Below are 24,730 nucleotides of genomic sequence, written 5' to 3' on the forward strand. Positions count from 1 at the left end.
TCTAGCTGTAAGACTTTCCTTTTCTCTTTGAGGAAGAAAAGGAAACTGTACACCATCTAGGGTTGGCCTACTAATATTCTCCTCAGCAAATTTGCTGTTGAAGTATTGAAGAGCTGCAGATTTTACACTTGCAGGGTCATGCACCCATACTCCGTTTATGGAAAGCCCTTGAATAGAGTTTTGTCTCCTTCTGTAGTTGATTAATCTGTGGAAATAATTGGAGTTGTTGTCCCCTTCTTTTAGCCATTTCACTCTAGCTTTTTGTCTCAACATAGATTCAACTGCATAGGCTGCATTCCAGAGTTGTTCCTGGAGTGATTTCCTAAGATTGACTTCATCTTGGGATAAGATTCTGTTGTTGAAGCCATCCTCCAAAACATTCAACTCCCTTTTTAGGTTAAGGACTTTTCTAGGGCTGATGTGACCCTGAGATATGCTCCACTGCCTTATTTTCTGTTTGATGAACTTGATTTTCTGTTTCAAAACTAAACCCCCCCATCCCGGGGGGTGATAATTACCCCATTCAAGTTTCACCAAATCCTGAAACCCTCTATCCTTTAACCACTAGTCGATAATTCTGAAAGGTTTAGGCCCCCAATCAATGGTTCTAGCCTTCAGAAGGATAGGGCAATGGTCAGAGAAATCCCTTTCCATCACAAATTGAGTAGAATCCGGCCATTGGGTCAGCCACTCATCAAAGAGTAAGAACCTGTCCAATTTGCTCATGACACTGCCATTAGGTCTACACCATGTGAATCTTCTCCCAATAGACTTAACCTCCTCTAAAGCCATATTTGAGATCCAGGAATTAAATTCAGATATGCTGGGTGGAGTATCCCTTGTCTGAGATGAGCTGAGCCTCTCCTCTCGATACCTTATGGAGTTAAAATCTCCCAAGACACACCAAAGGCCTGCTGGATAGGGTGATCTCAGCTGCAGTAATTCATCCCACTGCTCTCTCTTTCTTTGAAGATCGCAGGGGGCGTAAACATTGATAATAACAACCTTCTTATCCTCTTTTAACCAAGTGCCTTCCAGCATTATGAAACCTCTCCCCAGCACCCGCCTATCAACTAAGAATGATCCATTATTCCAAATGCATAATAGTCCTCCAGCAGTGTTGAAGGAAGGAAGACACTCCCAAGAAGCACTGTTGTCACCCCACAGGTACTGACATAGTTTTGCATCAACAGATTCCTTTTTAGTCTCTTGAATACAAAGAACATCTATGTTGTTTGCCATAGTCAATTTTCTGATGGCTGACCATTTGACGCCATTCCCCAGCCCTCTAGAATTGTAGGACAAAATATTCATGAGGCATTGTCTTCATTTCCCAACACATCTGCTGATTTTGTTGAATTTTCAGTATTGTCCATATCAGTCTTCAGCTTTGCATCACTGCTTTTATCATCTGCGAAACAAACTCCCAATTCCTTGGCTAAGTCCCAATAGTCATCATCCTTAACCTCCAGATAATTTTTATTGGGACTGGTTGAGGAGGAAGGACTTTGATGGAGAATCTGCTGTTTTGGAGACTCCATTACTTCTTTCGAAGTGCATGAGGCAGCATTGTGGTTGTGATTGCTGGGTTTTTCTGCAAAATCCAGTGTCTTTGGTTTAATCTGCTTCCCCCTGTCTTGGGCCCTTTTCTTTAAAAACCCCTTTTTTCTGGAGTATACCTGCAAAGTATTTGCAGGTTTTTTCTGCGGAGTGATTTCCTGGTTCATTGGGGTTGTAGGTCTATGAAGGCCCATATTATGATTAGGCCCAAATAAATCCACAGTGTCACGTGACTTATTAAAAAGCTTCTCCAGAGACCCGTTGCTGTATATTTGAAAATTCTCCCCCACAAGTCCTTGGTCCAAGGTATGAAACTCCCCGTTTTGATTCTCCCCTGTGGTGGCCAGTAGATGTTGAGGGCAAACTTTCCCTTTTTGCATAACCTGTCGTTCTGCCCCTACGAATTGACTTTCCAATTCCACGATTTCTTCTGCTGGTAAGTCCAGGTTGCCATCTTCGAGGTATATCTCCTTTCCATTTTCAGCCGTTGAGGGGGTAATAGCTTTACCCAGGCCATGATCCTTTCTGCTACGGGTAATACCCAGTGGACTATCCGTGCCGGTTTGACCATTGGGTTTTGCCAAGCTTTGCCGGAATGAGTTGTCGCCATGCATGATGAAGGCGGTGGAAAGCGGTGAGCTATCGGTCGGCCACGATTGCAAGGTGCCGGTATCGTCCACGTCGGAAAGGATTTCCTCCAATGACCCCCACACGCTCCGATGATGCCTTGCACAAGCTACTCCCGCGTTACAGTGCTCCTCCACGATTGAGATTGTGTGGTCGACACCATCTATATGGGCTATGACGTTGTGCTCTACTGTCGGCGTCCATGGGGTTCTGACCAGAACCCGAGCTCTGTCAAGCCTTTGCATGTCTTCGAAGTTGTCGTCGACATCGACCAAGTCACCCAATTCAGCCACTATTTTGCGCATTTGTTCAATACTCCATGCCACTAAAGGGATACCCCAGCATTGCACCCAAATCAATCTGTTGCCTGGTTTGGTTTTCGGGTTCCATTTCTTCAATTCGTAAAACGCAGTTGTGCCGTGATTGGATTCTTCGTTCATCAGGTCCTGGGCCTTTGTATCGGAGAGCCCGATAAGGAGAACCAGGTCATCTCCAAAGTATTTCAATGATACTTCTGCGCCAAGGGTCCACGAGAGTTCTTCCTCAACCCGTTCGAACACCTGCGGTCTCTTCAATCTTCCTACCCAGGTATGTGCGTATCTTTTCTTTGTCTCCTCCGAAATCTCAAGTCTAAGGTGAGAATGGGTTCTCCCACGTGCCATCGTCAAGGGGAAGGTACCGCTTCTTCTTTCCTTGTTCTCTACGTGTGAGGTGACGACCTTCGCGTACGATCTCTTCGAATTTTGCTCTGGTGCCATGTTGCACCGCGGAATATCACCCACCTTATACCCCTTTTGTTTGGCCGCGGTTGATTCTTTTTCCTTCTTTCCTCTCCCATACTTTGGGATGCTCACGTGCAACTTGAGACCCCCAACAATCATGTTATCTAATTTTCTTTCCATGTAGCTCACGCTTGAGATTCCTTTATACCTCATGAACCCATACCTTCTTCCTTCTTTGTTTCGTTGTTTAGGGATGAAGATTTCCCTCACGTCCCCCATCTGCTTGAAATGGTACCACAGCTGCTGCTCCGATGCGTCCTCCAGGAATCTGGTGAAGTAAAATGTCGTGACATCAGGTTTGTCACGCCAGTTTACTTGGTGGTAGTTACGTTGCTCTCCGGTCCTGCGTTGCCGCCGTCCGCCATGGCGTTGTCCGAGGCCCTCCTTCGGGTGTTGCCATCCACGTTGTCTCTCTCTCTTCCGGTTCCTCACCGTTATCCACTCTCGGTCCCTTACTGTGACTCTCAGTGTTTCTCTCACACACGTTAATTCTGCCTCTGTGTCTCTCGTTCTCTCTCTGTGTCTCTCTCTGTCTCTCATTCTCTCTCTCAATCTCTCTCTCACTCATTCTCTTCCTTATTCCTTAATCATCCAGTTAAGTCAACATTTACTTGAAGGTACAAACAAATTCTACAAATTATTCTGCATAGGATTCTAACCACCAAAACGATGTAACGAAAACGTTCTACACACAATTTCATCATGTAACCCAAAACCAAAAGCACATTGCTGTTGTGGCATACTAAAACAAAATCAAACCTGAGATGAAAAATTCACTAAAATGCGCTTGAGAGTAGAGGCAGTATTCTTCTTTTCCTTCATGTTCACATAATAATTTATAAAAATATAAAGCAACAAGGACTTAAAAGATGAAAAATCATTTCTTCTTTCACACTTTCAAGTTGAAGTTAGACAAGCTAACATGTTTAACATGGCATCCCAAACACTATCTTCAAGGTCAAACATAAAAGGCTGAAAGATAAAATAGAATAATTACCCAAACAACAAATGACAATTGTAATCTGAATCAGTAACTTCATAGATTTTAGAATTTCCCCCAATAATCAGTTCAATGGTTCCTTCATTATTTTCTCTATACCAGCTAAAGAGACTTTCTCCTTCATGTCCACCAAAATATTCACCTTCTCCAGAATAAATTCCCGACGACAACTCTTTCACGCATACATTAGAAACTACTGGAGGAGCTGCAAATTATTAAAGGAGTGAGACAATAAAATGTGCTAAATACCACACATATTAGATGCCAGTAAGGCAAACATAGTTTAGAAGATATGAAAATCTAAAACATAATGAAGCTTATTGCATGCAAAGATAGCCAGATACAGCAAATTACAGTGAGCACACCCTGCATAAGATGTATAGGTGCCAAGCTGTGCACACTGCACACTACCCACAACAAAATAATTTTCAATCCATGTGATGAAAAGCTATCATCAGACAGTGAATAATGAACTTCCAGCAAAGAACCATATAGAGCTACCAGGGGAAACTGGGGTACTGCAGATTGCAATCAATGGCTCCCCACATTTTCCATCTGCACGAGTAGGCACCCAATACAGAGCCAAATAATCTCCAACATCTTTAAGTAATGGTTTATATGTTCTGCCATAACAAGGAAAATAATCACAAAATCCTCAACTACAGGTACAGTTTCTCATAGAAAGCATGAACAGTATATCAGTACTTACAGCTCCGTCCCACATATTACAACATCAGAAGCATTAGATATATCTAGTAGTTCAGATCCTTCAAGTTTATGCTTTGTCTGATACCAAATATACTCTCCAACCCCTTCATGTCCACCAAAATATTTTCTCAATGGTATAAGCTCTCTGTCTTCACAACAGTCAGGAATTACAAGTTCCATTCCCTTAGGATCCGCTGTGCAAAGGGGATAATAAAGAAAAATTACATTATAACTATCTCACAAAACATAATAGAATTTAATAAATAAAAATTATACCTCAAACAAACTGTTGAAATACAGAGAAACGAGAGGCATTATGAGAAATCATATAACAAAGAAGAAAACACTATATTTAATTATTTATAGGATGTGGGCTAGAAAGTAAAGGGCTGGGGCACAAAGACAATTGTTCTAAGTTTGATTTTAAAAATGGTTTTGGCCTTATGGAACAGCATAATAGAAAGGATGTAGTACAAGAGAAAACTCATTCTGTTACTCAGGAAACTAAAGGACAACTTTTTGTCCCATGTTAAATACTACCAAACAAAAACCAAGAATAACCGACCCACCTCGTCACTACATCAAACCCCTCTCTGATCAAAACTGCTGCAGAGTGGTTACCAAGCTAAAACCATAAATGCAGGGATTATCAAGGCTTGCATTGCATTTCCATTAATCAAAAAAATTAACATCAGAAACTATCTTGGCCATGCCATCCACTTTCACCAACCTAAAATCATGACTAATGGCAAGGCTTTGCAAAAATAACAGCTTGGATTTTGGCTTTATTTCTCTACAAACAATGGTCAACAAGGATATTACTGGAGTTCCATGAAACCACCCAGGCACTCCAGCATCATAACGAAACCAAAGAACAAAGGGCAAACATCGTCATTCACCATCAATCCATGCAATATACTGCCTCACATAATCCAACACACCAGCAGAAAGCTCCCCATGCATATTTCTATATATGCAGAAAACTCTACAAAATAAGTTTTATTTTTGTACTTTATTTAAAAGTACATTAAAATTTTGTCCTGTGCATTGTGTATACTGTAGGAAATTTTGCATAACTATCCAGTACTCATGATAGACACATTACACAGGTCTTAAGGAGGAGGGGGGAAAAAAATCTTACCAGGAGAAATCAGATCAGACACTATGCTCTTCGGGCTTCCTCTGATTCCATCTTTGCGCACAGGAGTATAGATTATTTCAATGCACACACCAACATCCTCGAGAGTCAAGTCCAAAAAATCTGCTAATCATAAACATTAAGCATTTACTTTTGCCATCACAAATAAAGAACACTTAGCTGATAAAACAATAATAAAATGGTCACCATTGCTACTTATTTTGTCTTGTAAACCATTGTCTTTTATCCTAAACCACTCATGGGTACAATCTCCTTGCTCCCTGAAAAGCAAGCAACAAATTTCCTAATCAGGCAAAGTAACATAAAATTAAAAGTACTAAAAGTAGAGAGAAGTTATAAGCAATGGATAACAGAATCCTGACCCTCCAGTATACACAGCATTAAAGTTCAAGCGCTGCCCTTCTATCATTGATCCAAGGAATTCGAGAGAATGACAAGTTGGGGAACCTAAATTTGCAGAGTAAAAAATAGTTGAATCATTAAAATTGTCTATCCGTGGAAACATAGATGTCTGAAAAAATCTGTATGCCTTTTTGAACAATATAAAGCTTCAAGAGCACACTAAGAAAATAAGATATGCTTAGTACCAGGTATTATAGGCCCAATTTTTTCAGACAAAACCATGGGTCCACGAGCCCAATCGCTTCGGACAGGCTCGCATGAAACAGAAATAAAGGAGCCAATGTCATCAATTGAGGGCATATACGATGCAGTGGTGGCACCCACAATTTCCTTTTTTGTGCCATCAGAACTGGTCTGCATAAAGCCATAAAATAGTAAGTCGATCAACCAAATATTTAACTGACCACTATAAATAGTAGCATCAAGACAGTAACCACAATAAAACAAGATATGGAGGAATGTGCTACTAAAGCCACAATTATATGGCAACCACATGGAAGTTTTTGTCTATGGCCTTGCTTTATTATTTTACAATAGTTTAGACATGTTTGCATCACCCCTCTTTCAAGTTCAGATCATGATATATTAAGGCAGTTTCTAGAACTTGAAACTAGAAAAATTTGAAAGGAAGAAACTAAAGATAATTTTATTTCTAATTTTATGATTACAAAATGGAGGAAATCACTCATATATATAGACTTTATAACATTTAATTCAGGAACCTCAATATAATATAACCTCCATTTATGTAATTAAAACATGGGCCCCACCATAGTCACTTTATTTTTTTCTTTTAACAACGACAACTACAAAGATAGGGTAAGAACCCAATAAAGGAGCAAACTCTTGACAAGTTGGTTATGGACATTCTAATACCAAGTGAAAGATTTATAAAATATCTAAGAGCAAGGAAAGTAAGAAAATCACCAGCAATTTAAAGTTTAATTAGAAACATAAATGCAATTTCAATATTGTCATTATTAATAAATGTAAGACAATGCCGTCATGGGTGAACTGGTGGATCTAGATGACTCAGTGGAGGAGAAGAGGAGACTGGACAGAGCGAGGGTCCTCATTAAGACTCCATGGAGGCCTCTAATTCAACACACGGTGGAGGTGGTGATTGGAGAAGAGAAGTTCACGGTTCAGGTCGTCGAGGAGTGCTGTAGTAGTTATCAAGATTGTTTCCGGAGAGGGAGAAGCGTCAGAGGGTCATCGGAAGAGATTAACTCCGATGACAGTTTCCTCGATAGCTCTTCGTTTACTAACTGGGGTCTTGGGGATAATGCGTCACTCGTGCCGGAAACGGAACCTCGCAGTGCTCGTCTTGGCACAGTCACGATGATCGTCGACGGCGCCGAAAACCACGGGGAGCAGCAACCGCCACACCTGCCGGCTTCGGAATCGCATAACGCTCCTCATGGCGTCGTCGCGGAGGCCGTCGCCGGAGCAGAAGACCAGGAGTCTCCCATTTTACCCAATGGTCAAACCGTTAGTTGTTACCCTTTGGACAATGAAAACAATCCTCGGGTTGATGGCGGAAACCGGTGGGTAACCACGCATGGACCAAATTTGAATTCTCTGCAAGTTTCCGCCACCAATAAGCCAGAAGATATCGCAAAAAAGGGGGTCATGCAGTGGGTAAGAACACTTAACACAGACGATACTTTACAGAGCTATCACCAAATTGGTAATGAAGGACATGGAGAGTCCAGCGGATTGGAAATGGGTCAAAAGGGGGATAATGCAGTAGTGGGTGACGTGGAGAGGGCTGAGGATAGCTTCATGACACGGGGCACATGTGAATACAAGGAGGTGGAGGCTTCTATTGCTGGAAAAGAAGCACGTGTAACACTCAAGGACCAGGATAATTCCATTTTTACCCCCAGTGACAAAAGGTCCAAGTTGGGCCTTAACCCATTAGTAGAGGGGGATGCAAATACTTGCCAGGTATATTCCCGGCAGAGAAGGTGCAAGAAGAAACCAGCCTTGGGCTTTATTCCATCTGGCTCAGGTGCTGCAGCACATAACGGACTCACACAACCTCAACACATACAGCTTTCGACACTTCAAAGGGAACCATACAACGAGAACCAGGAAACTTCATTCCAGCCACAGGTCAGCAATGGAGTCAAGGAGGCAACCACTGACTCTGATAAAATATATAATCCTAAAGCACTTCAGATGTGGAGCATGGCCAAACAATTGGGCCTCACGGGAGAGGGGAGCAAGGAGGTAATTATTCAAAAGTTTCAACATATGGAGGAGAGGGACAGGGCAGAAGCCAATAGAAGGGAGACAGCAACAGACATCAATGAAAATAATTTCCTATAATGTTAGAGGCCTTGGGAAGGGTGTGAAATGGGGTGCAATAAGGAGATTGGTAAAGCAGGAGGGTGTGGACATGATTTGTCTTCAAGAGACAAAGAAAGAGTTGGTGGACAAAGCCATGTGTCAGGCTTTATGGGGACATGTAGAGATAAATTGGGAAATGCTGCCAGCTATAAATTCAGCAGGTGGCATTCTTTGTTTGTGGGGTGATAATTCTTTTAGATTGCAGAGGAAAATCAGTGGTACTGGCTTTATTTTAATGGTTGGGGAATGGGTCCAGGAAGCACAAATAGTCACAATTGTTACTATTTACTCACCATGTGATATAAATAGTAAAAGAATCCTGTGGGATACAGTAAAGCATTTGAGACAGTCAATGGTTGGGGGGTTGTGGTGTATTTTGGGGGACTTTAATTCCATAAGAAGACCTGATGAAAGGTTTACCTCTGGCCAAAGCTTGGCTGAGGACAGCTATTCTAGAGAATTTAATGAGTGGATAGAGGAATTGGAGGTTATGGAGGTTCCGTGGCTTGGCAGAAAGTTTACTTGGTATAGACCTAACGGCGCCTCTAGAAGCAGACTTGACAGGTTCCTTCTTTCTCATGAGTGGCTTGATAGATGGCCTAACAGCATTCAAGCTACACTTGCAAGGAATTTTTCGGATCACTGTCCAATTGTTCTTCGTTCTAACGAGATTGATTGGGGCCCCAAACCTCTTCGGATAATGGATTGCTAGCTTCTTGATAGGTCTTTCAAGGAAACTGTCTGTCACAGCTGGACATCCTATCGGCAATCAAGGTGGGGAGGTTATATCCTTAAAGAGAAGATTAAGAATTTAAAGAACAGCTTGAAGAGATGGAATAGAGAACACTTTGGAGATACTTTTACTAAGGTAAAAAGGATTGAATCAGAATTAAATAAGCTGGAGGAAGTCACAAGCCAAAGGCAACTATCCCATCAAGAAGTTCAGAAAAGGAAGAAGCTGCAGGAAGAGCTTTGGGCAGCAGCCCAAGTTCATGAGTCCATCTTGAGACAAAAATCAAGATCAAGGTGGATCAAGGAGGGAGATTGCAATTCTAGATTTTTCCATATGATGATAAATGCAAATCGGAGTAAAAATTCTTTAAAAGGGGTTCTGGTGGATGGCGCTTGGACAGCTGAACCTCATAAAGTGAGGGAGGAAGCTAAGGCTTTCTTTTCACAAAGATTCAGTGAATCAGATCTTCATAGGCCCAAATTGGATGGCATTACTTTTCAAACCATCACCCAACAGCAGAACAGCTTGCTAGTGGCACCTTTTTCGGAGGAGGAAGTGAGGATGGCAGTTTGGGATTGTGGTAGTGACAAGAGCCCGGGGCCTGATGGACTTAACTTCAAATTCATCAAGAAGTTTTGGCAGCTGATCAAACCTAACATCCTCCGGTTTTTAGATGAATTTCATGTCAATAGTGTTTTCCCTAGGGGATGCAATGCATCCTTCCTAGCCTTAATTCCTAAGGTGGCTGACCCGCAATATTTGAATGATTACAGACCTATATCTCTTATAGGCTGTATGTATAAGATCGTGGCAAAGCTATTGGCTAAGAGATTGAAGAGAGTGCTGCCTACTATCATTAACGAAGCGCAATCTGCGTTCATTGAAGGAAGACACTTACTTCAAAGTGTACTTATAGCTAATGAAGTGATTGATGAAGCTAAAAGGAGCACCAAACCTTGCTGCATCTTCAAAGTTGACTTTGAGAAGGCATATGATTCGGTGTCATGGGATTTTCTGATTTATATGTTGAACAGATCAGGATTTAACTCTAAATGGATAAGCTGAATGGAGGGATGTTTGAAATCTGCCTCAATTTCAGTCTTGATAAATGGCAGCCCCACATCAGAATTCATACCCAAAAGGGGCCTTAGACAAGGAGACCCTCTAGCTCCATTTTTATTCAATGTGGTTGTTGAAGCCTTGAATGGTTTGATGAGGACAGCTGTGGAGGCTAATCTGTACAAAGGTTTAAGTGTTGGAGGCAATGATGTGACCATTAGCATATTGCAATATGCGGATGACACTATCTTTTTTGGGGAGGCTTCTATGGATAATCTAAAAGCTATTAAAGCTATCCTAAGAACTTTCGAATTGGTTTCTGGTTTAAAAATCAATTTTGCTAAGAGTTGCTTCGGTGCTTTTGGCATGAATGTCAATGGAAGCAAAGGGCAGCTAATTATTTGAACTGCAGTCAGCTGGTTCTTGCTTTTGTCTATCTCGGCATACCTATAGGGGCTAATCCGAGGCGAGCTCGTGTGTGGGAACCCATTATTCAAAAATGTGAAAGAAGACTAGCTAGGTGGAAGCAGAGATTTATCTCTTTTGGGGGGAGAATAACACTTATTCAATCAGTACTTACATCTATTCCTATTTATTACTTTCATTTTTCAGGGTACCACAATCAGTTATCAACAAATTAACCAAATTACAACGGAGATTTCTTCGGGGAGGGGGACATGACAACAAGAAGATTGCTTGGATATCGTGGGAGAAAGTGTGCCTACCCAAACACAAAGGGGGTCTAGGCATCAAAGATATACAGACTTTTAATCTGGCCCTTCTCGGTAAATGGATGTGGAATCTTATGCAGCACCAAGGGACTTTATGGGTTGCAGTTTTGGAGGCTAAATATGGGGGATGGAGGGGTTTAAATGAAGAGGGAAGCGCCAACCTGCAGTCAATATGGTGGAGGGACTTAAAAAGAGCCATTCAGCATTCACACCATGGTAAGAGCTTACAACAGCAACTCAAATGGAAGGTAGAAGCTGGGGATAAGGTAAAATTTTGGGAGGATAGGTGGATTTGTCATGAAGAATCTCTAGCTGAAAAGTATCCTAGGTTATACTTGATTTCTTCTCAACAACAACAGCTTATTGGACAAGTGGGGGAGCATATTAACTCGGCATGGGAATGGCGTTTTAATTGGAGAAGACCGCTATTTGATAGTGAAATCCAATTGGCCATCACTTTCCTCTCTGAAGTTGAAGGCATCTATTCACAATCATGGAGCTGATAGTTGGGAATGGGCAGCAGATCAGTTGGGTATTTACTCTACTCAAAGTGCTTATGAAGTGTTATGGGAGGAGGCAGCAAAGGAGAGTATAGAGGAATGTTTTGAGGTGTTATGGAAAATTAGGATTCCAAGTAAGATAGCAGTTTTTGCTTGGAGGCTACTTAGGGACAAGCTACCCACAAAGTCAAACTTGCGGGCTAGACAAGTGCAGATTTTGGATATGACTTGCCCCTTTTGTAGAAGGATGGAGGAGGATGCATCCCACCTTTTTATCCATTGCATTAAGATCCAACCTTTATGGTGGGAATCAATGTCTTGGATAAATTTCAAAGGTGTCATGCCATTGAGTACAAAACATCTATTCATGCAGTTCTCCTTTTTGCAGGCTGAAGGCAGTAGGAATAGGAGGTGGCAATATTGGTGGTTGGCTATCACCAGGTCCACTTGGCAACTACGAAACTGAATTTTATTCTCCGGAGCGACTTTCGATGGAAACAAATTGGTCGAAGACGCGACTTTTCTGATGTGGACTTGGCTTCATAATTTGGAGAAGGATTTTACATTGCATTTTAATCAATGGTCTAGTAACTTCAGACATCATTTTTTGCAGTAGTAGGGGTTACATTTGGGATCAAAACATATGTATACTTTTCTTCCCATATTTTGGTTCCCAATCAGACTTATGCTGCCTGATTGAGGAACCATTTTTATGTTGACTTATACTGTAATCAGTACCTCTGGTACTTCTTTATTATATAAATATAACTTATCTTTGCTGATAAAAAAAAAAATACAATACCATACTAGTTCAAACATTCACAAAGTAAAACCTAAGACTTTAATCATAATTAAAACTTAAATTCATATCAAAAAGACTTTGACAACAAAAAGTTGAGGTTACAAGTACCCTAAGCCAGCGGTAAACTGAATCTCCCTCTTCACCACCCCAATACTTCTTTTCAATTCTTAGAATCGTTCCTTCAACAGCATTTCCTACTATGTGTAAAGAAAGCAATCTTGGGCTTCCTGATCACCAAGAAAAAACTTCACTAAATGAGAATCAAAATATATAGCAAATAAAATGACCTTAGATAAAGCAAAAATGCATCAATAACTCGTGCAACCAAAAAAGTTAAGCAAATCTTATCCATTACTATTATCAATCATACAGTGTGGATGAAATCATTCAGTGAGATTCGAGAGTTCAGAGTATCATATTCTTATTTATGTTTTACAGATAATAATTTACAATTAGAATGTTTGAGAAGAAAACCATGTGACTAATAAGTCAAAACAAATATATATTTACACAATTACACTACATACTATATTAACTACATGAGAAATATTGTTTAAATTAGACATAATCCCTAATCATCTCCAAGTCAGTAACTGACTAACCGCTAATAATACTCAAATTCATGCACTTAATCTTGTATTTGGATCTTAGATCATTCAAGATGCTTTTTTCGAGGTCTAAGCTCCCTTGATGGACAATACTTTCGTTTGGACATTGGAATTTGATATATTAGGATTAACTCTGTTGACTTGCACAGACTAACAAACCTAGAGTCATTTTCCCAATTTTAGCATTGTGCTTTAAAAACTCACTAGAAATAATGTAAATAGGGTAACTATCGGCTAAATTTTTTTTTTGAACGGCCAAAAGTATTTATATATTAGATATGAATAGTACCAGAGGTACTACAAAGATACATATAGGATGCCATTTCCTGAGACTAGAAAACATAGACAACAAATTACCACCCCAACAAGTAAAACTACAGAACCCAGCCAACCATCCCACACTAAATAAAGACAAGAGACATGGATGAGGACCATTGCTGAAAAGGAACAGCAAAGTCCTTCTCCCACCCCCTCAACCAAGACCAGGTGAGAAAGATTGCATTATCCACCAACTTAGAGATAACAAACGGTTGATTTTTAAAGATCATATCATTTCTAGCATTCCAGATAGCTACTGTTGCTGCTATCCACCAAATCTTCCACTTTCTATTAGAAGCCCTCGAAGCAGCCAAGGAGAAGTGCTGAGTGAAGTTGTCCCCAGACCTACAATGCAAGACTCTGTCTTCCTTGACCCAAGAGTTGAACTCCCACCACAATGGCATAATTTTTTTGCATGTGAAAAAAAGGTGGGAGGCAGATTCAACTTGACTTTGGCAGAAGGTGCAGAGATCACTGTCGATAACAACTTGCCTTCTAGTTAAATTTTCCTTTGTCGGTAACCTATCCCAAAGTAGTCTCCAAGCAAAGGATAGGGCTCTCGAAGGTACTTTGACTTCCCACAACTGTCTGAATCCACGATTTAGGTAGGCTGTTGGCTGATCACCTTTAATACAAAGGTATGCAGTGGTTGTGGTAAAGATTCCTTTTGGATCAGCACCCCACACCCAATGAGCCTTCAAAGCTTCATTAGGGCTTAGAGCTGTGACCTGTTCGATAAATTCTGAGGCACTTCCCTGCTCATTGTCAAAAAGGTTTCTTCTCCATGAGAATTCCCACTGCCAACCTTCTTCTCCAAAGGACCCCATGCTTCCCACTAACAGAAGTTTGTGAGAGGATATTTGATACAATTCAGGATATTTTTCTCTAAGAGTTATTCCATCACCCACCCAAGAGTCTTCCCAAAATAATATTTGGTCGCCACTGTCCAATTTCCACTGGAACTGTTTTAAGACCTCAGCCATGCTGCTGTGATGCATTACAGACTTCAAATCAGACCACCAAAAGGAATGGGTATCGGCTAAATATGTTCTATACATGATTGTCATACTCACAAAACTTGGGCAAGTTTGCGAGTCCAGGGTAAAAAATATGTGCTGTCCCACTAGGAAAATTGGACCTTATCAAACTCAGGTAGACTCGATTGGAATTGTACAAAATTGGTCAAACTTTCAAGTCCACACCTAATTCAACGAGTTTGCTTCAAGTACACTCAGGTGAAGCCACAAACAATAAAAGGCAAAAAATAACACAATTTTATTTTTTTGATCAGCAAAAGTATTAATATATTATATATATATTTTTTTTATCAGCCAAAATAATATATATATATTAACAAGTACCAGAGGTACTAAAATACAAACTACATTTCTGGTCTAGTTCAACACCATAACAGATTGGTTGATGAACCAGAATAAGCATATAGTAAGACTAGTACAATTAATAAGCCTAAATTCGAATCCTCATCTACGAAGAAATCCTTCACTTAGGTTTGATGACCACTGATTATAGTGGGTGGTGAAATCCTTCTCTAAGTTTTTGAGCCAAGTCCATAACAGAAACACTGCATCATCTACCAATTTGTTTGCATTAAAGGCAGAATTGGAGAAAACTATACTATTTCTATGCTTCCAAATAGACCATGTCAGTGCTAACCACCACCCTTTCCATCTGTCCAGCTGTATCCCTTCATAATTAGAAAACCAGTGCAAGGGATACTGTTGTATTTACAAAACAACACCAAAATATGCAGAAATATGGTGTCCTAATACAAGCTGAATAGAAAGAATTAAGTAACCATAAATCTGACTGTATATTTTGCACAATACAACCCATTATCTACATGCTAATCCCCCCTGCTTACAAAATCCATCCCTGATATTACTGGACCAGTAGTGGAAAGGTATGTCAAATCCTTTTTTCAGGTTTTTGAGCCCTGTCCAGCAAAAAAATAGAGCATCCTCCATCAGTTTGTTTTTGTTGAAACTGTCATTTGAGAACACGATCCTATTTCTATGGAGCCAAATACACCATGTGAGGGAGATCCACCAAATCTGCCAGCATTGCAACCTAATACCAGAAAACCTGCTGAAGGAATGTTGGAGGAAGTGATGTCTTAGACTTCGCAGGAATACTCCCACCATGTTTATCCAAGACATCGATTCCCACAAAAGTGGCAAAACTTAATGACAGTTGAAGAATAAGTGTGTTGCATCCTCTTCATTATTTCTGCAGAATGGGCATATAACTTCCACGTTCCTCCTACGTAAGTTAATCTTTGTTGGTAATCTGTCCTGGATTAATCTCCAAGCATAGAAAGAGGCTTTGCTTGGGATTTTGAGTTTCCACAATTCACTATAGACTCCATGCTGATTCTCATCTGTCGAATCCCTTGTCAAGCAACATGTACGCATTCTCGACTATATACGTCCCGCTTGAATCTCCCTTCCAAACCCAATTATCAGATCGGTGAGTATGTACCATGAGATCATCAATTTCGTCCATAAACTTAGCAACCATTTCCTTTTCAACTTCGAAAAGGAATCTCCTCCACTGCAAGTTCCACTCCCAGCATACATTTGAGATCATTCCCACTGCTAGATGTACTGCTTTTGCTGATGAGAAATGAGGTAGAGTCTAGGATACTTCTCCATCAGCGGAATACCATCTTCCTTCCACCCACCTCCCAGAACCTCACCCTTGATCCACACCCAACCCTCCATTCTATCCCTTTTTTGAACTAGCACCCCTCCCTAGTCAAATGATAAATGAAACTAAGGTCCTTCCACCATAAGGATTCTATGTTGCTCCTTCTTGACCCATTCAAGTTCCTCCATCCTCCATATTTTTATTCCAAAACTCGAGCCCACGATTGTCCTTGGTGATGGAATAAGTTTCACCGCCATTTACCAAGAATCATCATAGTTGAATTTCATCAAGTCCCTCATTCACAAACCCTTTTGCTCCAGGTCTCCTCCCCACAAGAATCATCATTGTAACCTCACCAACATGTCCACCACTTTTTTCGGAACCCTGAAAAAAGAAAAGAAGAAAATAGGAATCGAGGTCAGGACTGACTTTATGAGGCTATCCTACCCCCAAAGGAAAGATACTTTTATTTCCATTTTGTCAATTTTCTCTCACTTTCTGACAATAGGATCCCAAGTCGCACTATGTCTTAGGTTTTCCCCAATCGGGATACCCAAGTATGAAAAAGGTACAGACAACAATCTACAATTTAAATAACTCGCAACACTTTTCATCCATTGCTCAGACATCCCAATCGTCCCAAAGCTACTTTTTGCAAAGTTAATCTTTAGCCCTGATACCAACTCAAAACTCCTCAATATCACCTTGATTGCTCTAACATTTTTCATCGATGCTACCCCAAATAAAATCGTATCATCTACATACTGTAAGAGACTGAGTTCCACCTTATTTCTTCCAACTGAGAAACCTTCAAACAAATTTTTCTCTGTTGCTTCTCTCATCAGACCATTTAATCCTTTTGCAACAATATTAAATAGAAGTGGGGCTAGTGGATCTCCTTGTCTAAGTCCTCTTTGAGGAGTGAACTCAGCCAAGGGGCTTCCAATTAATCCATCTAGAGCAGAAATCCATCCTCCTCAACATATATAGCAGAAAACCCCAACTTATTAAGTCATAAGCCTTTTTTATAGTTAACTTTGAACACCAGGTAAGACTTGTTACATCCTTTTGCTTTCTCAACCGCTTCATTAGCAATAAGAACACTGTGCAATATATGTCTGCCCTCTATGAAGGTGGATTGTCACTCATCTATAATGATTGGCATCACCCTCTTCAGCCTTTTTGCTAACAGCTTAACCACAATTTTGTAAATGCTACCTATTAGTGAGATAGGTCTATACTCATTGAGGTTCTGGGGATCATGAACCTTAGGGATCAGTGTTAAGAAAGAAGCATAGCTTCCCTTCGGCATAGAATTCGTCCAAAAAATGGAGCACATCAGGTTTGATCACATCCCAGAATTCCTTGATAAACTTGAAATCTAACCAAAAGTTCATTTTGCTGCTAGCCAATGACTTGAAATCTGACCTCATCTAATCCAGGTCTCTCCCACTCAGACTTCTCAAATCTCTTGAAGAACAATCAAATTTCCTCTTTGATCTTGCTAGGTTCTTCAATCCAGCACCCATCAACAAACATTCCTTTCATCATATTGTGTTTGCGATTATAGTTTACTATCAGATTGAAGAAGCAAGAATTGCAGTCCCCTTCCTTGATCCATCTAATCCTTGTCATCTATATTAATAAGGATTCATGAGAATGAACCGCTACCCACAAGTCCTCCTGCACTTGTTTTTGCAACTTTAATTCTTGATCATTCAGTTGTCTTTCATCCCCTTCCATTTTCAGCTTGTTCAACTCCATCTCAATACTTCTTAACATCTTCTGAGTGTCCTCAAACTGGTCCTTGTTCCAAGCTTTCAGCCTCAGCTTAATTCTCTTAATTTTTTCTTTTAACACAAAGCCCCCCTAACCCCTTATAGAGTTTTCTGTCCAACATTCTCAAACCACTTTTCTGAATGATTTGTCTTGAAACCAGCAGTCCAAAACCCGAAAAAGCTTTAGGCCCAAGTCCACACTTGAAGATCTAAGCAGGATTGGGCAATGATTTGAGAAATTCCACTCCAATATAAATTGAGTACTTCCTTGATTTATTAAACCATTCAGCAGATACAAAAATTCTATACAATCTACTTCTAGCTGTCCCATTTGGTCTATACCAGGTGAATTTTCTCCCTACACAAGGCACATCTTCAACCTCTACGCCTGCAATCCAGTCATTGAATTCCTTCACAATCCTCTCATCCTGCCTCCTATGACAAAGGCCTACCCTTTCTGATGATCTTCTGATATTGTTAAAGTCACCTAGTATGCACCATAAACCTCCCAAATTTGCATTTCTCAGCTGTCTAATTTGTTCCCACAAGTTTCTCTTCAGAACCACATCACATGACAAACAGATGTTCACTATATTTACTTTTGAACCATCAGCAACCCAAATGCCTTCTAAATAAATGAAACCACATCCATTGAACTTCTTCTCCAGTTTGAAGGTTTGTTCACTCCAGAGGCATAATAATCCTCCAGCACTATTGCATGCTAGCTGTAATTCCCAACCAACATCTGAGTCACCCCACAAGGCTTGACATACAGTCTTATCTAATTGCTCCTTCTTAGTCACTTGTAAGCACAAAATATTTATTCTTTCTTTTTTTACCAATTTTCTAATTGCTGCCCACTTTACCCCCCTCCCCAGACCCCTTATGTTGTAGGTTATGATTTGCATCAGTCACCCTCCCTATTTCTCAACCTTTGAGCCTCTTCCTTATCCCTTTCTTCCATATTAATCAACTTAGACACCATTGAGTCCTCCTCTTTGCCACATGTTACTCCCAAATTTTTTGTCATGGCCTAGTTCAATGTTGCTTCCTTTACCTGTTCACAAATTGTAGGACTTGGGGCTAATGTTAAACCCTCTACTTCCTACTGTTCAAAATTCTATTCCTCCCAACCAGAAACTTCCTTCAGTCTACTGCCCCTCATCACTGGTGGAGAGATGTCATGTTTACCTGAAACACTGTTGGCCTGCTTTTGTTCATTGCTATTTGATTTTGTTAATTTACCAACATTGGACTCATCTATTTTGTTATGGCCGATGTGTTTTTTGCACCATTTATTTCGTGAGTAAACCTTCCAAATGTGGGTTGGCCCATTTAGTTTGGATTTCAAACTATTATTTTCCCCTTCTTTTATTTCAGCACAGGTGTGTTTAGCAAAACCCAACAAAGAATTGTCACCTTTCTCATCGTCAAAGTACTTACGTGACCCCCTCCCCTTTATTTCAAAATTTTCTAACACAAATGGCCCATTTCATGCTCAGTATTTCCATTGTTGTGATTACTCCCATCCTTCTCTTTCAAGGCCACACCTATCTTCCCCCTTTCTGTCATAGACCTTCCTGCCAATTCCTCTTGCCCACTACCTACTGTCTACCTCGTGACCATACCACCACCCTGTCTCTGTTGGGTAAGCCTGTGTTTTCCACCTAAAACTGTCTTGTCTATTTTGCTTTGGCCATAACTTTCATCTCTGTACCTGAGATGATTTGGTCCTCGTGTCAATAACCCAAGGGTAATACCCACAAGTCCTGACAAGAGATATTGTCCATCAGACAATTGCATCTCGCAACCAGCCCCATTCTGCTGTCCTTCTGCGTCTGCTGTCTTAGCTCTCGTCAGAAATTCACCTTCCGACAAAGCATATCCAGCCATTAATTTCACTCTCATCGGAGAGTATCTTATCCGAAGACCCTACCAGGCACCCCTTAAGGCATTTGCACCTGCAGGGGTTGTAGCATGTCTCCTCTACTATATGAACCATGTACTCCTCCCCATTAATTGTAACTGCTACCGCATGTTGAATTGTAGGATGCCATGGTGTTTTGATTAACACCCTTGCCCTGTCCAAACGCTTAAGTTCTTCAGCATTATCATCCAGCTCCACCACTTCCCCTACCGCCGACGAGATACTCTTAATGTTCTCCAGGTCCCATGTGTGTAATAGGATTCCCCAGCAAAGGATGCAGACCAATCTGTAGCCAGTCCACAAGCTCGGATTCCACTTCTCCAGCATATGGAATAGGGACGTTCCATTCTCATCTATACTCATGCATTGCTTTAGCTCTGGTATCAGTGAGCCCCACTAGAAGCACCATGTCATCCCCTATGTACTTTGGCGTAATATCTTCTCTATCCCACACGAGTTCATCTTCCAATCTATCAAACACTGCCAGGTTCGAGAGGTTGACATGTAGTTTCAGACCACCAACAATCAAGTTGTCCAGTTGTCATTCAAGCTTCCCCACATCACCCACTCCTTTGAATCGAACAAAGCCATACCTCCAGTCACTCCTGTTTCTATTTTTTGCAATGAAGACCTCTCTCACATCTCCCCATTTCTTAAACTCGAACCACATCTTTTTACTTCATTTTCTCCGAAAATTGTGTGAAGTAAAAGGACGAAACGCCCGTTGCGTCCCTCCAATTTTTTCTTTCACCTTCCCTTCGACGTGCCAACATTGCCACCGCAGCTTGATGGTCGTACCCATTTCCAACGTAGTTGCGACGGGATCCTTCTCTCACCCACGCTCTATTTCGCTCCCTCACCCACTCTCTGTTTCTCTCTACCTTTCTCATCTCTCAATTTGTGTCAAATCATCTAATACCCAAAAATAAAACTATTTTGTAGGCTTTTTCCCATTTTGTTAATTACTTAATTTGTTTTAGTCCTATGATTACTTCCTCAATTCCTCTTTCCATGAAACTATTTTCAGCATTCTATGCCTTCACAATTAGCATCTAACCAGTGGCCATTGTGCATTTATTTCTCTAACTAGACAATGGCAATACCAATCTCTCCTCCAACAACCCACTCATGTGCTTCAACCCATCCCTTCAAGATCAATCCCTGCGATCTGGGTGACAAATCTGACAGCTTGGTTACTTACATAGGATGAGAGTTGCCCTCCATTTATATACTCTATCTTGACACTATTTTTAACTAATGTGGGACTTCAAACACCCTCTCACGCCCAGGGCTTAGTGTGTGAATAACACGGCGGGTGACCCTTTGAATGGATCTAGGATAGACTTTGATACCATCTTAGATTGTGTGTTTAAACCTAACTCAATCCCAAAAGCTAGCTCATAAGGTGAGGGTTACCCTCTACTATATATATTTTATCTTGGCACTATCTCTAACTAATGCGAGACTTGAGTTTTTCTCAATACTTACTTGCTTGGTTGTGAAAAGGCTGCAACTACTTCATTGCTTGGCAGCCAATCTGAAACAGAATATTGTGAGCAAGGTATCCTTTGGCCTCAAGGCGAACAAGGTTCCTTTGTTCTTATTCTTCTTTTTTTCAGAACTTACAGCAATCATTGAGAATTGAGAACATCAAAATTGCGAATCTGCCACTATAGTTAACCAGTGTGTTTCATTAAGAAAATAAAATATTCATTATGAGAACATCAACAGTGGGTTTTTTAATACTAAGTAAATAATTACATTTTTTTTTATCAGCAAAAATAATTATATATATATATATATATATATATATATATATTTCTGAATAGATACAAGTACCAGAGGTACTATGTACATAAGTAGAATGCCATACACAGTTTGATTAGGAACCAAAATATGGCTACATAAGTAGAACAACTGCTAGAAATTCAAGAAAAGCTACCCCCTACTAATACAAAAATCCTTGTCGAATTTGACTTGACCATTGATTAAAATGAATGGTGAAATCTTTCTCCACGTTTCTTAGCCAAGTCCATATTAAGAATATAGCATCATCGAGCAACTTGTTGCCATTGAAAAGTGCATTGGAGAAGATAACTCTGTTTTGCATCTGCCAAATGGACCAAACTACAGCCATCCACCAACATTGCCATCTCTTGACCCTTATGCCATCCACCTGAGCATATGAGTGTTGTATGAAATGTTGTCTCGAGTTTGATGGAAACACACTTTTAATTACATGTTGAGTCCACAAACCCTCCACCAGTGTAGGTAAGACTCTCAAGTTTGACTACCTTATTATGTAATTATAGTAACTACAAATCCTTGTATTCAAGACCCACAGTATATGCATTATCCTCCACAGTGTAATTGAGACACGATTTTCATTGCCTCTTTCTCAATAGCTCTGAAATAAATGAATGACTACCTCAGTTTTTTTCGCAAGGTAGCATGGCAGCTTTTGTGTAAATTATTCAGAAATTTTAAAGAGTACTGGACATGTCTACCTAATTAGTAAGGCCTGCTTGGATAAAATTCCCAATAACAATAAGCATGTATAGAAGAAAATAAGATGATAAATTAAGCTTCTCCATAAGTCCCATAAGTTGAAATTAGCTTATGTATGCTAAGTTATAGAAGTTATCTTTGTTTAGCTTTTCCAAAAGCGGATTTTATCCATAAGTTAAATTTAAAGCTTAATTGATTTTACCTTTTAATTCTGTTCTCCTATAAATGCTTGTTAAAAAGTTTATCTAAACAGAGGCCAACTCATGTTCCTAATTCAATGTAAATGCCTTCCTTCATTAATGCGAATTTCTTTATATATTATTAAAAAATAGACCAAATATGAATTCATATTCTGCAGCGTAGTCCCATAAATGTTTTACCAGGGCGAACGCGCTCCTGGCCCATGAGAATTCTTAGGTCACCTACAACACCGTCATCACGTACTGGAGTACACTGGAATGAAATGAATTTTCCAATGGCTTCTTTGGTAATGCGATACTGCAGCCCTGAGACCCCCGGTATCAAAGAACCCGAATCACCTTCAACCTGCACATACCAGAAGACAAGCATAAAATTTCAATTTAAAGGAAATTTTTGTCACTAATAGGAATATTTTTCTATTTATTTCAGTAGGTCAAATCTGCACCCATTTTCCGACCCCTTGTGCTTGATTAAATTTTTCAATAGTCGATGCATTTTATTATCTTCCACTAAATGCAACAAAAACAAGGGCTAAAATGAAGTAAAACACGAGACAACCCATAAAGTATATTAAGGAGCTTTCACTCAATCAATATGAAAACGCTGAACGCCCACTCGGGAATTTTACAACCAGCATCCACCAATACACGTGATTAATGGTTAACTTTACTTCACAAGTAAAAATAAAGGATTATGATTGTATACAACTACCGATGTGGTTAACATTAATCAGTAATCACTTCTAAGGCACAAAATATGTGTTTACATATTTACTTTTTTATTAAATATGTTTTCTTATCATTTCAAGATGACGATGCATTTATTTTTATTGTAGGAGTTCAAAAAAAATATTACTAATTCAAGCAAATGCATAAGAAAAAGATCATTATTAAGCTTTAGTAGAAATTAACTCAAAAAGCAATCACTAAACGTCAAATATTCTAGTGTACATAACAAAAATGGTAGGGCTGGTATAGTGAATAGAAATACAATGCTTAGTTGATAATTATATTTAGCTCAAAAGGCAAATCAGGCCGTTCTCAGGAAATCACCGTTGAGTTTTAGTGCATATTTTGTAAAGTACCATACATGAGCAAAATTTTACGTTGTTGCTAAGATAAGGTTTGTGTCAATGGAATTGATCAGCAAAATACTAGTTATTAATTGACACAAATTGCAGAATATTTATTAATATTAGCACAGATTTGTTGGCCATTCAAAATAGCAGATTTTACATTATTATACAAGCGTAATTATCTCCTTAATTAGTTATCCCAACAATAGGATAACATTTATTACAGATTGACTATTTAATGCACAGATGTAGAAATCAAATTGTACGAGCACTATTTAATGCAGAATTCTTCACAGGAGAACACAATTTTTCATCTGCAACTTTCTTAGTCTAATATGATATCAATCTAGGTTGCAATTCTATCATAATTATCTCCCAAATTTCTAGCCTTAGTTTTGCAAGCCTATCCAGTTCTTGCTCCTTGTCCTTTTGTCATTTCTCTCTTGTGATTACCCTTTTTTCCCTTAGCCTTATGTCTAGTGACAAGTATGATGTCTTATTCATTCGCCTTAATGGCAAGAACCATCCTGCTTGGGCATTCCAGTTCCAAATATTTGTCAAAGGTAAGAACCTTTGAGGTCATGTTGACGACACCAATTCTGCTCCTAACAAAGAAAACCAGCCGAAAGAATATGTTGTGTGGGAAGTCAGGAACGCCCAAGTCATGGCAAGGATCATAAGCTCTATTGATCCCCATATTGTTCTCAATCTCTGACCATTCAACACTGCGGCCAAGATGTGGGCCTATCTCAAGAAGATTTATAGCCAGAATAATACTATCAGAAGGTTCCAACTAGAACATGAAATTGCCATATTTAAACAGTATAGTCTCTTAATTTCTAAATTTTATTCTCAGTTCATGAATTGTTGAATTGAATACACTGACATTATCTATGAAGATTTGTCAAATGAAACTCAAATTGCAGTACAACAAGTTCATGAGACTACAAAAACAGATTAATTTCTTACAAAATTGAGATCTAACTTTGAGGGTATTCGGTCCAATCTCATGAATAGAACTCTTGTCTCATCCTTGGATACATGCCTCAGTGAGCTTCTTCGTGAAGAACAGTGCCTCTTAACTCAAGCATCCATGGAACAACAAAAATCTGACTCTTTTCCAGTTGCATATGCTACACAAGGAAAACCCAAACGTCGAGACCTAAGTGTTGTCCAATGCTTTTGTTGCAAAAAACTTGGACATTTTGCTTCACACTATCCTAAAACGTT

The 24,730-nt window shown here is 39.8% G+C and overlaps 1 protein-coding gene across 2 annotated transcripts in view; it reads right to left on the reverse strand.

Moving 5' to 3' along the window:
* Positions 1-24,730, reverse strand: part of LOC114367801 (187-kDa microtubule-associated protein AIR9-like) — a 93,631-nt gene that overhangs the window by 17,239 nt on the left and 51,662 nt on the right. Inside the window, exons 20-28 of one of the 2 annotated variants that reach the window (XM_028324998.1) lie at positions 22,605-22,770; positions 12,527-12,645; positions 6,424-6,592; positions 6,199-6,283; positions 6,023-6,096; positions 5,819-5,941; positions 4,679-4,871; positions 4,471-4,592; positions 3,967-4,174 (exon numbers count right to left, since the gene is read on the reverse strand). In XM_028324998.1, the coding sequence (XP_028180799.1) occupies positions 3,967-4,174; positions 4,471-4,592; positions 4,679-4,871; positions 5,819-5,941; positions 6,023-6,096; positions 6,199-6,283; positions 6,424-6,592; positions 12,527-12,645; positions 22,605-22,770 (1,259 nt within the window). The remainder of the gene's footprint in view (positions 1-3,966; positions 4,175-4,470; positions 4,593-4,678; positions 4,872-5,818; positions 5,942-6,022; positions 6,097-6,198; positions 6,284-6,423; positions 6,593-12,526; positions 12,646-22,604; positions 22,771-24,730) is intronic. The other variant, XM_028324999.1, reaches the window with a different exon arrangement.

This window comes from Glycine soja, chromosome 9 (genome assembly GCF_004193775.1).
Source record: "Glycine soja cultivar W05 chromosome 9, ASM419377v2, whole genome shotgun sequence".
Taxonomy (NCBI): Eukaryota; Viridiplantae; Streptophyta; class Magnoliopsida; order Fabales; family Fabaceae; genus Glycine; species Glycine soja.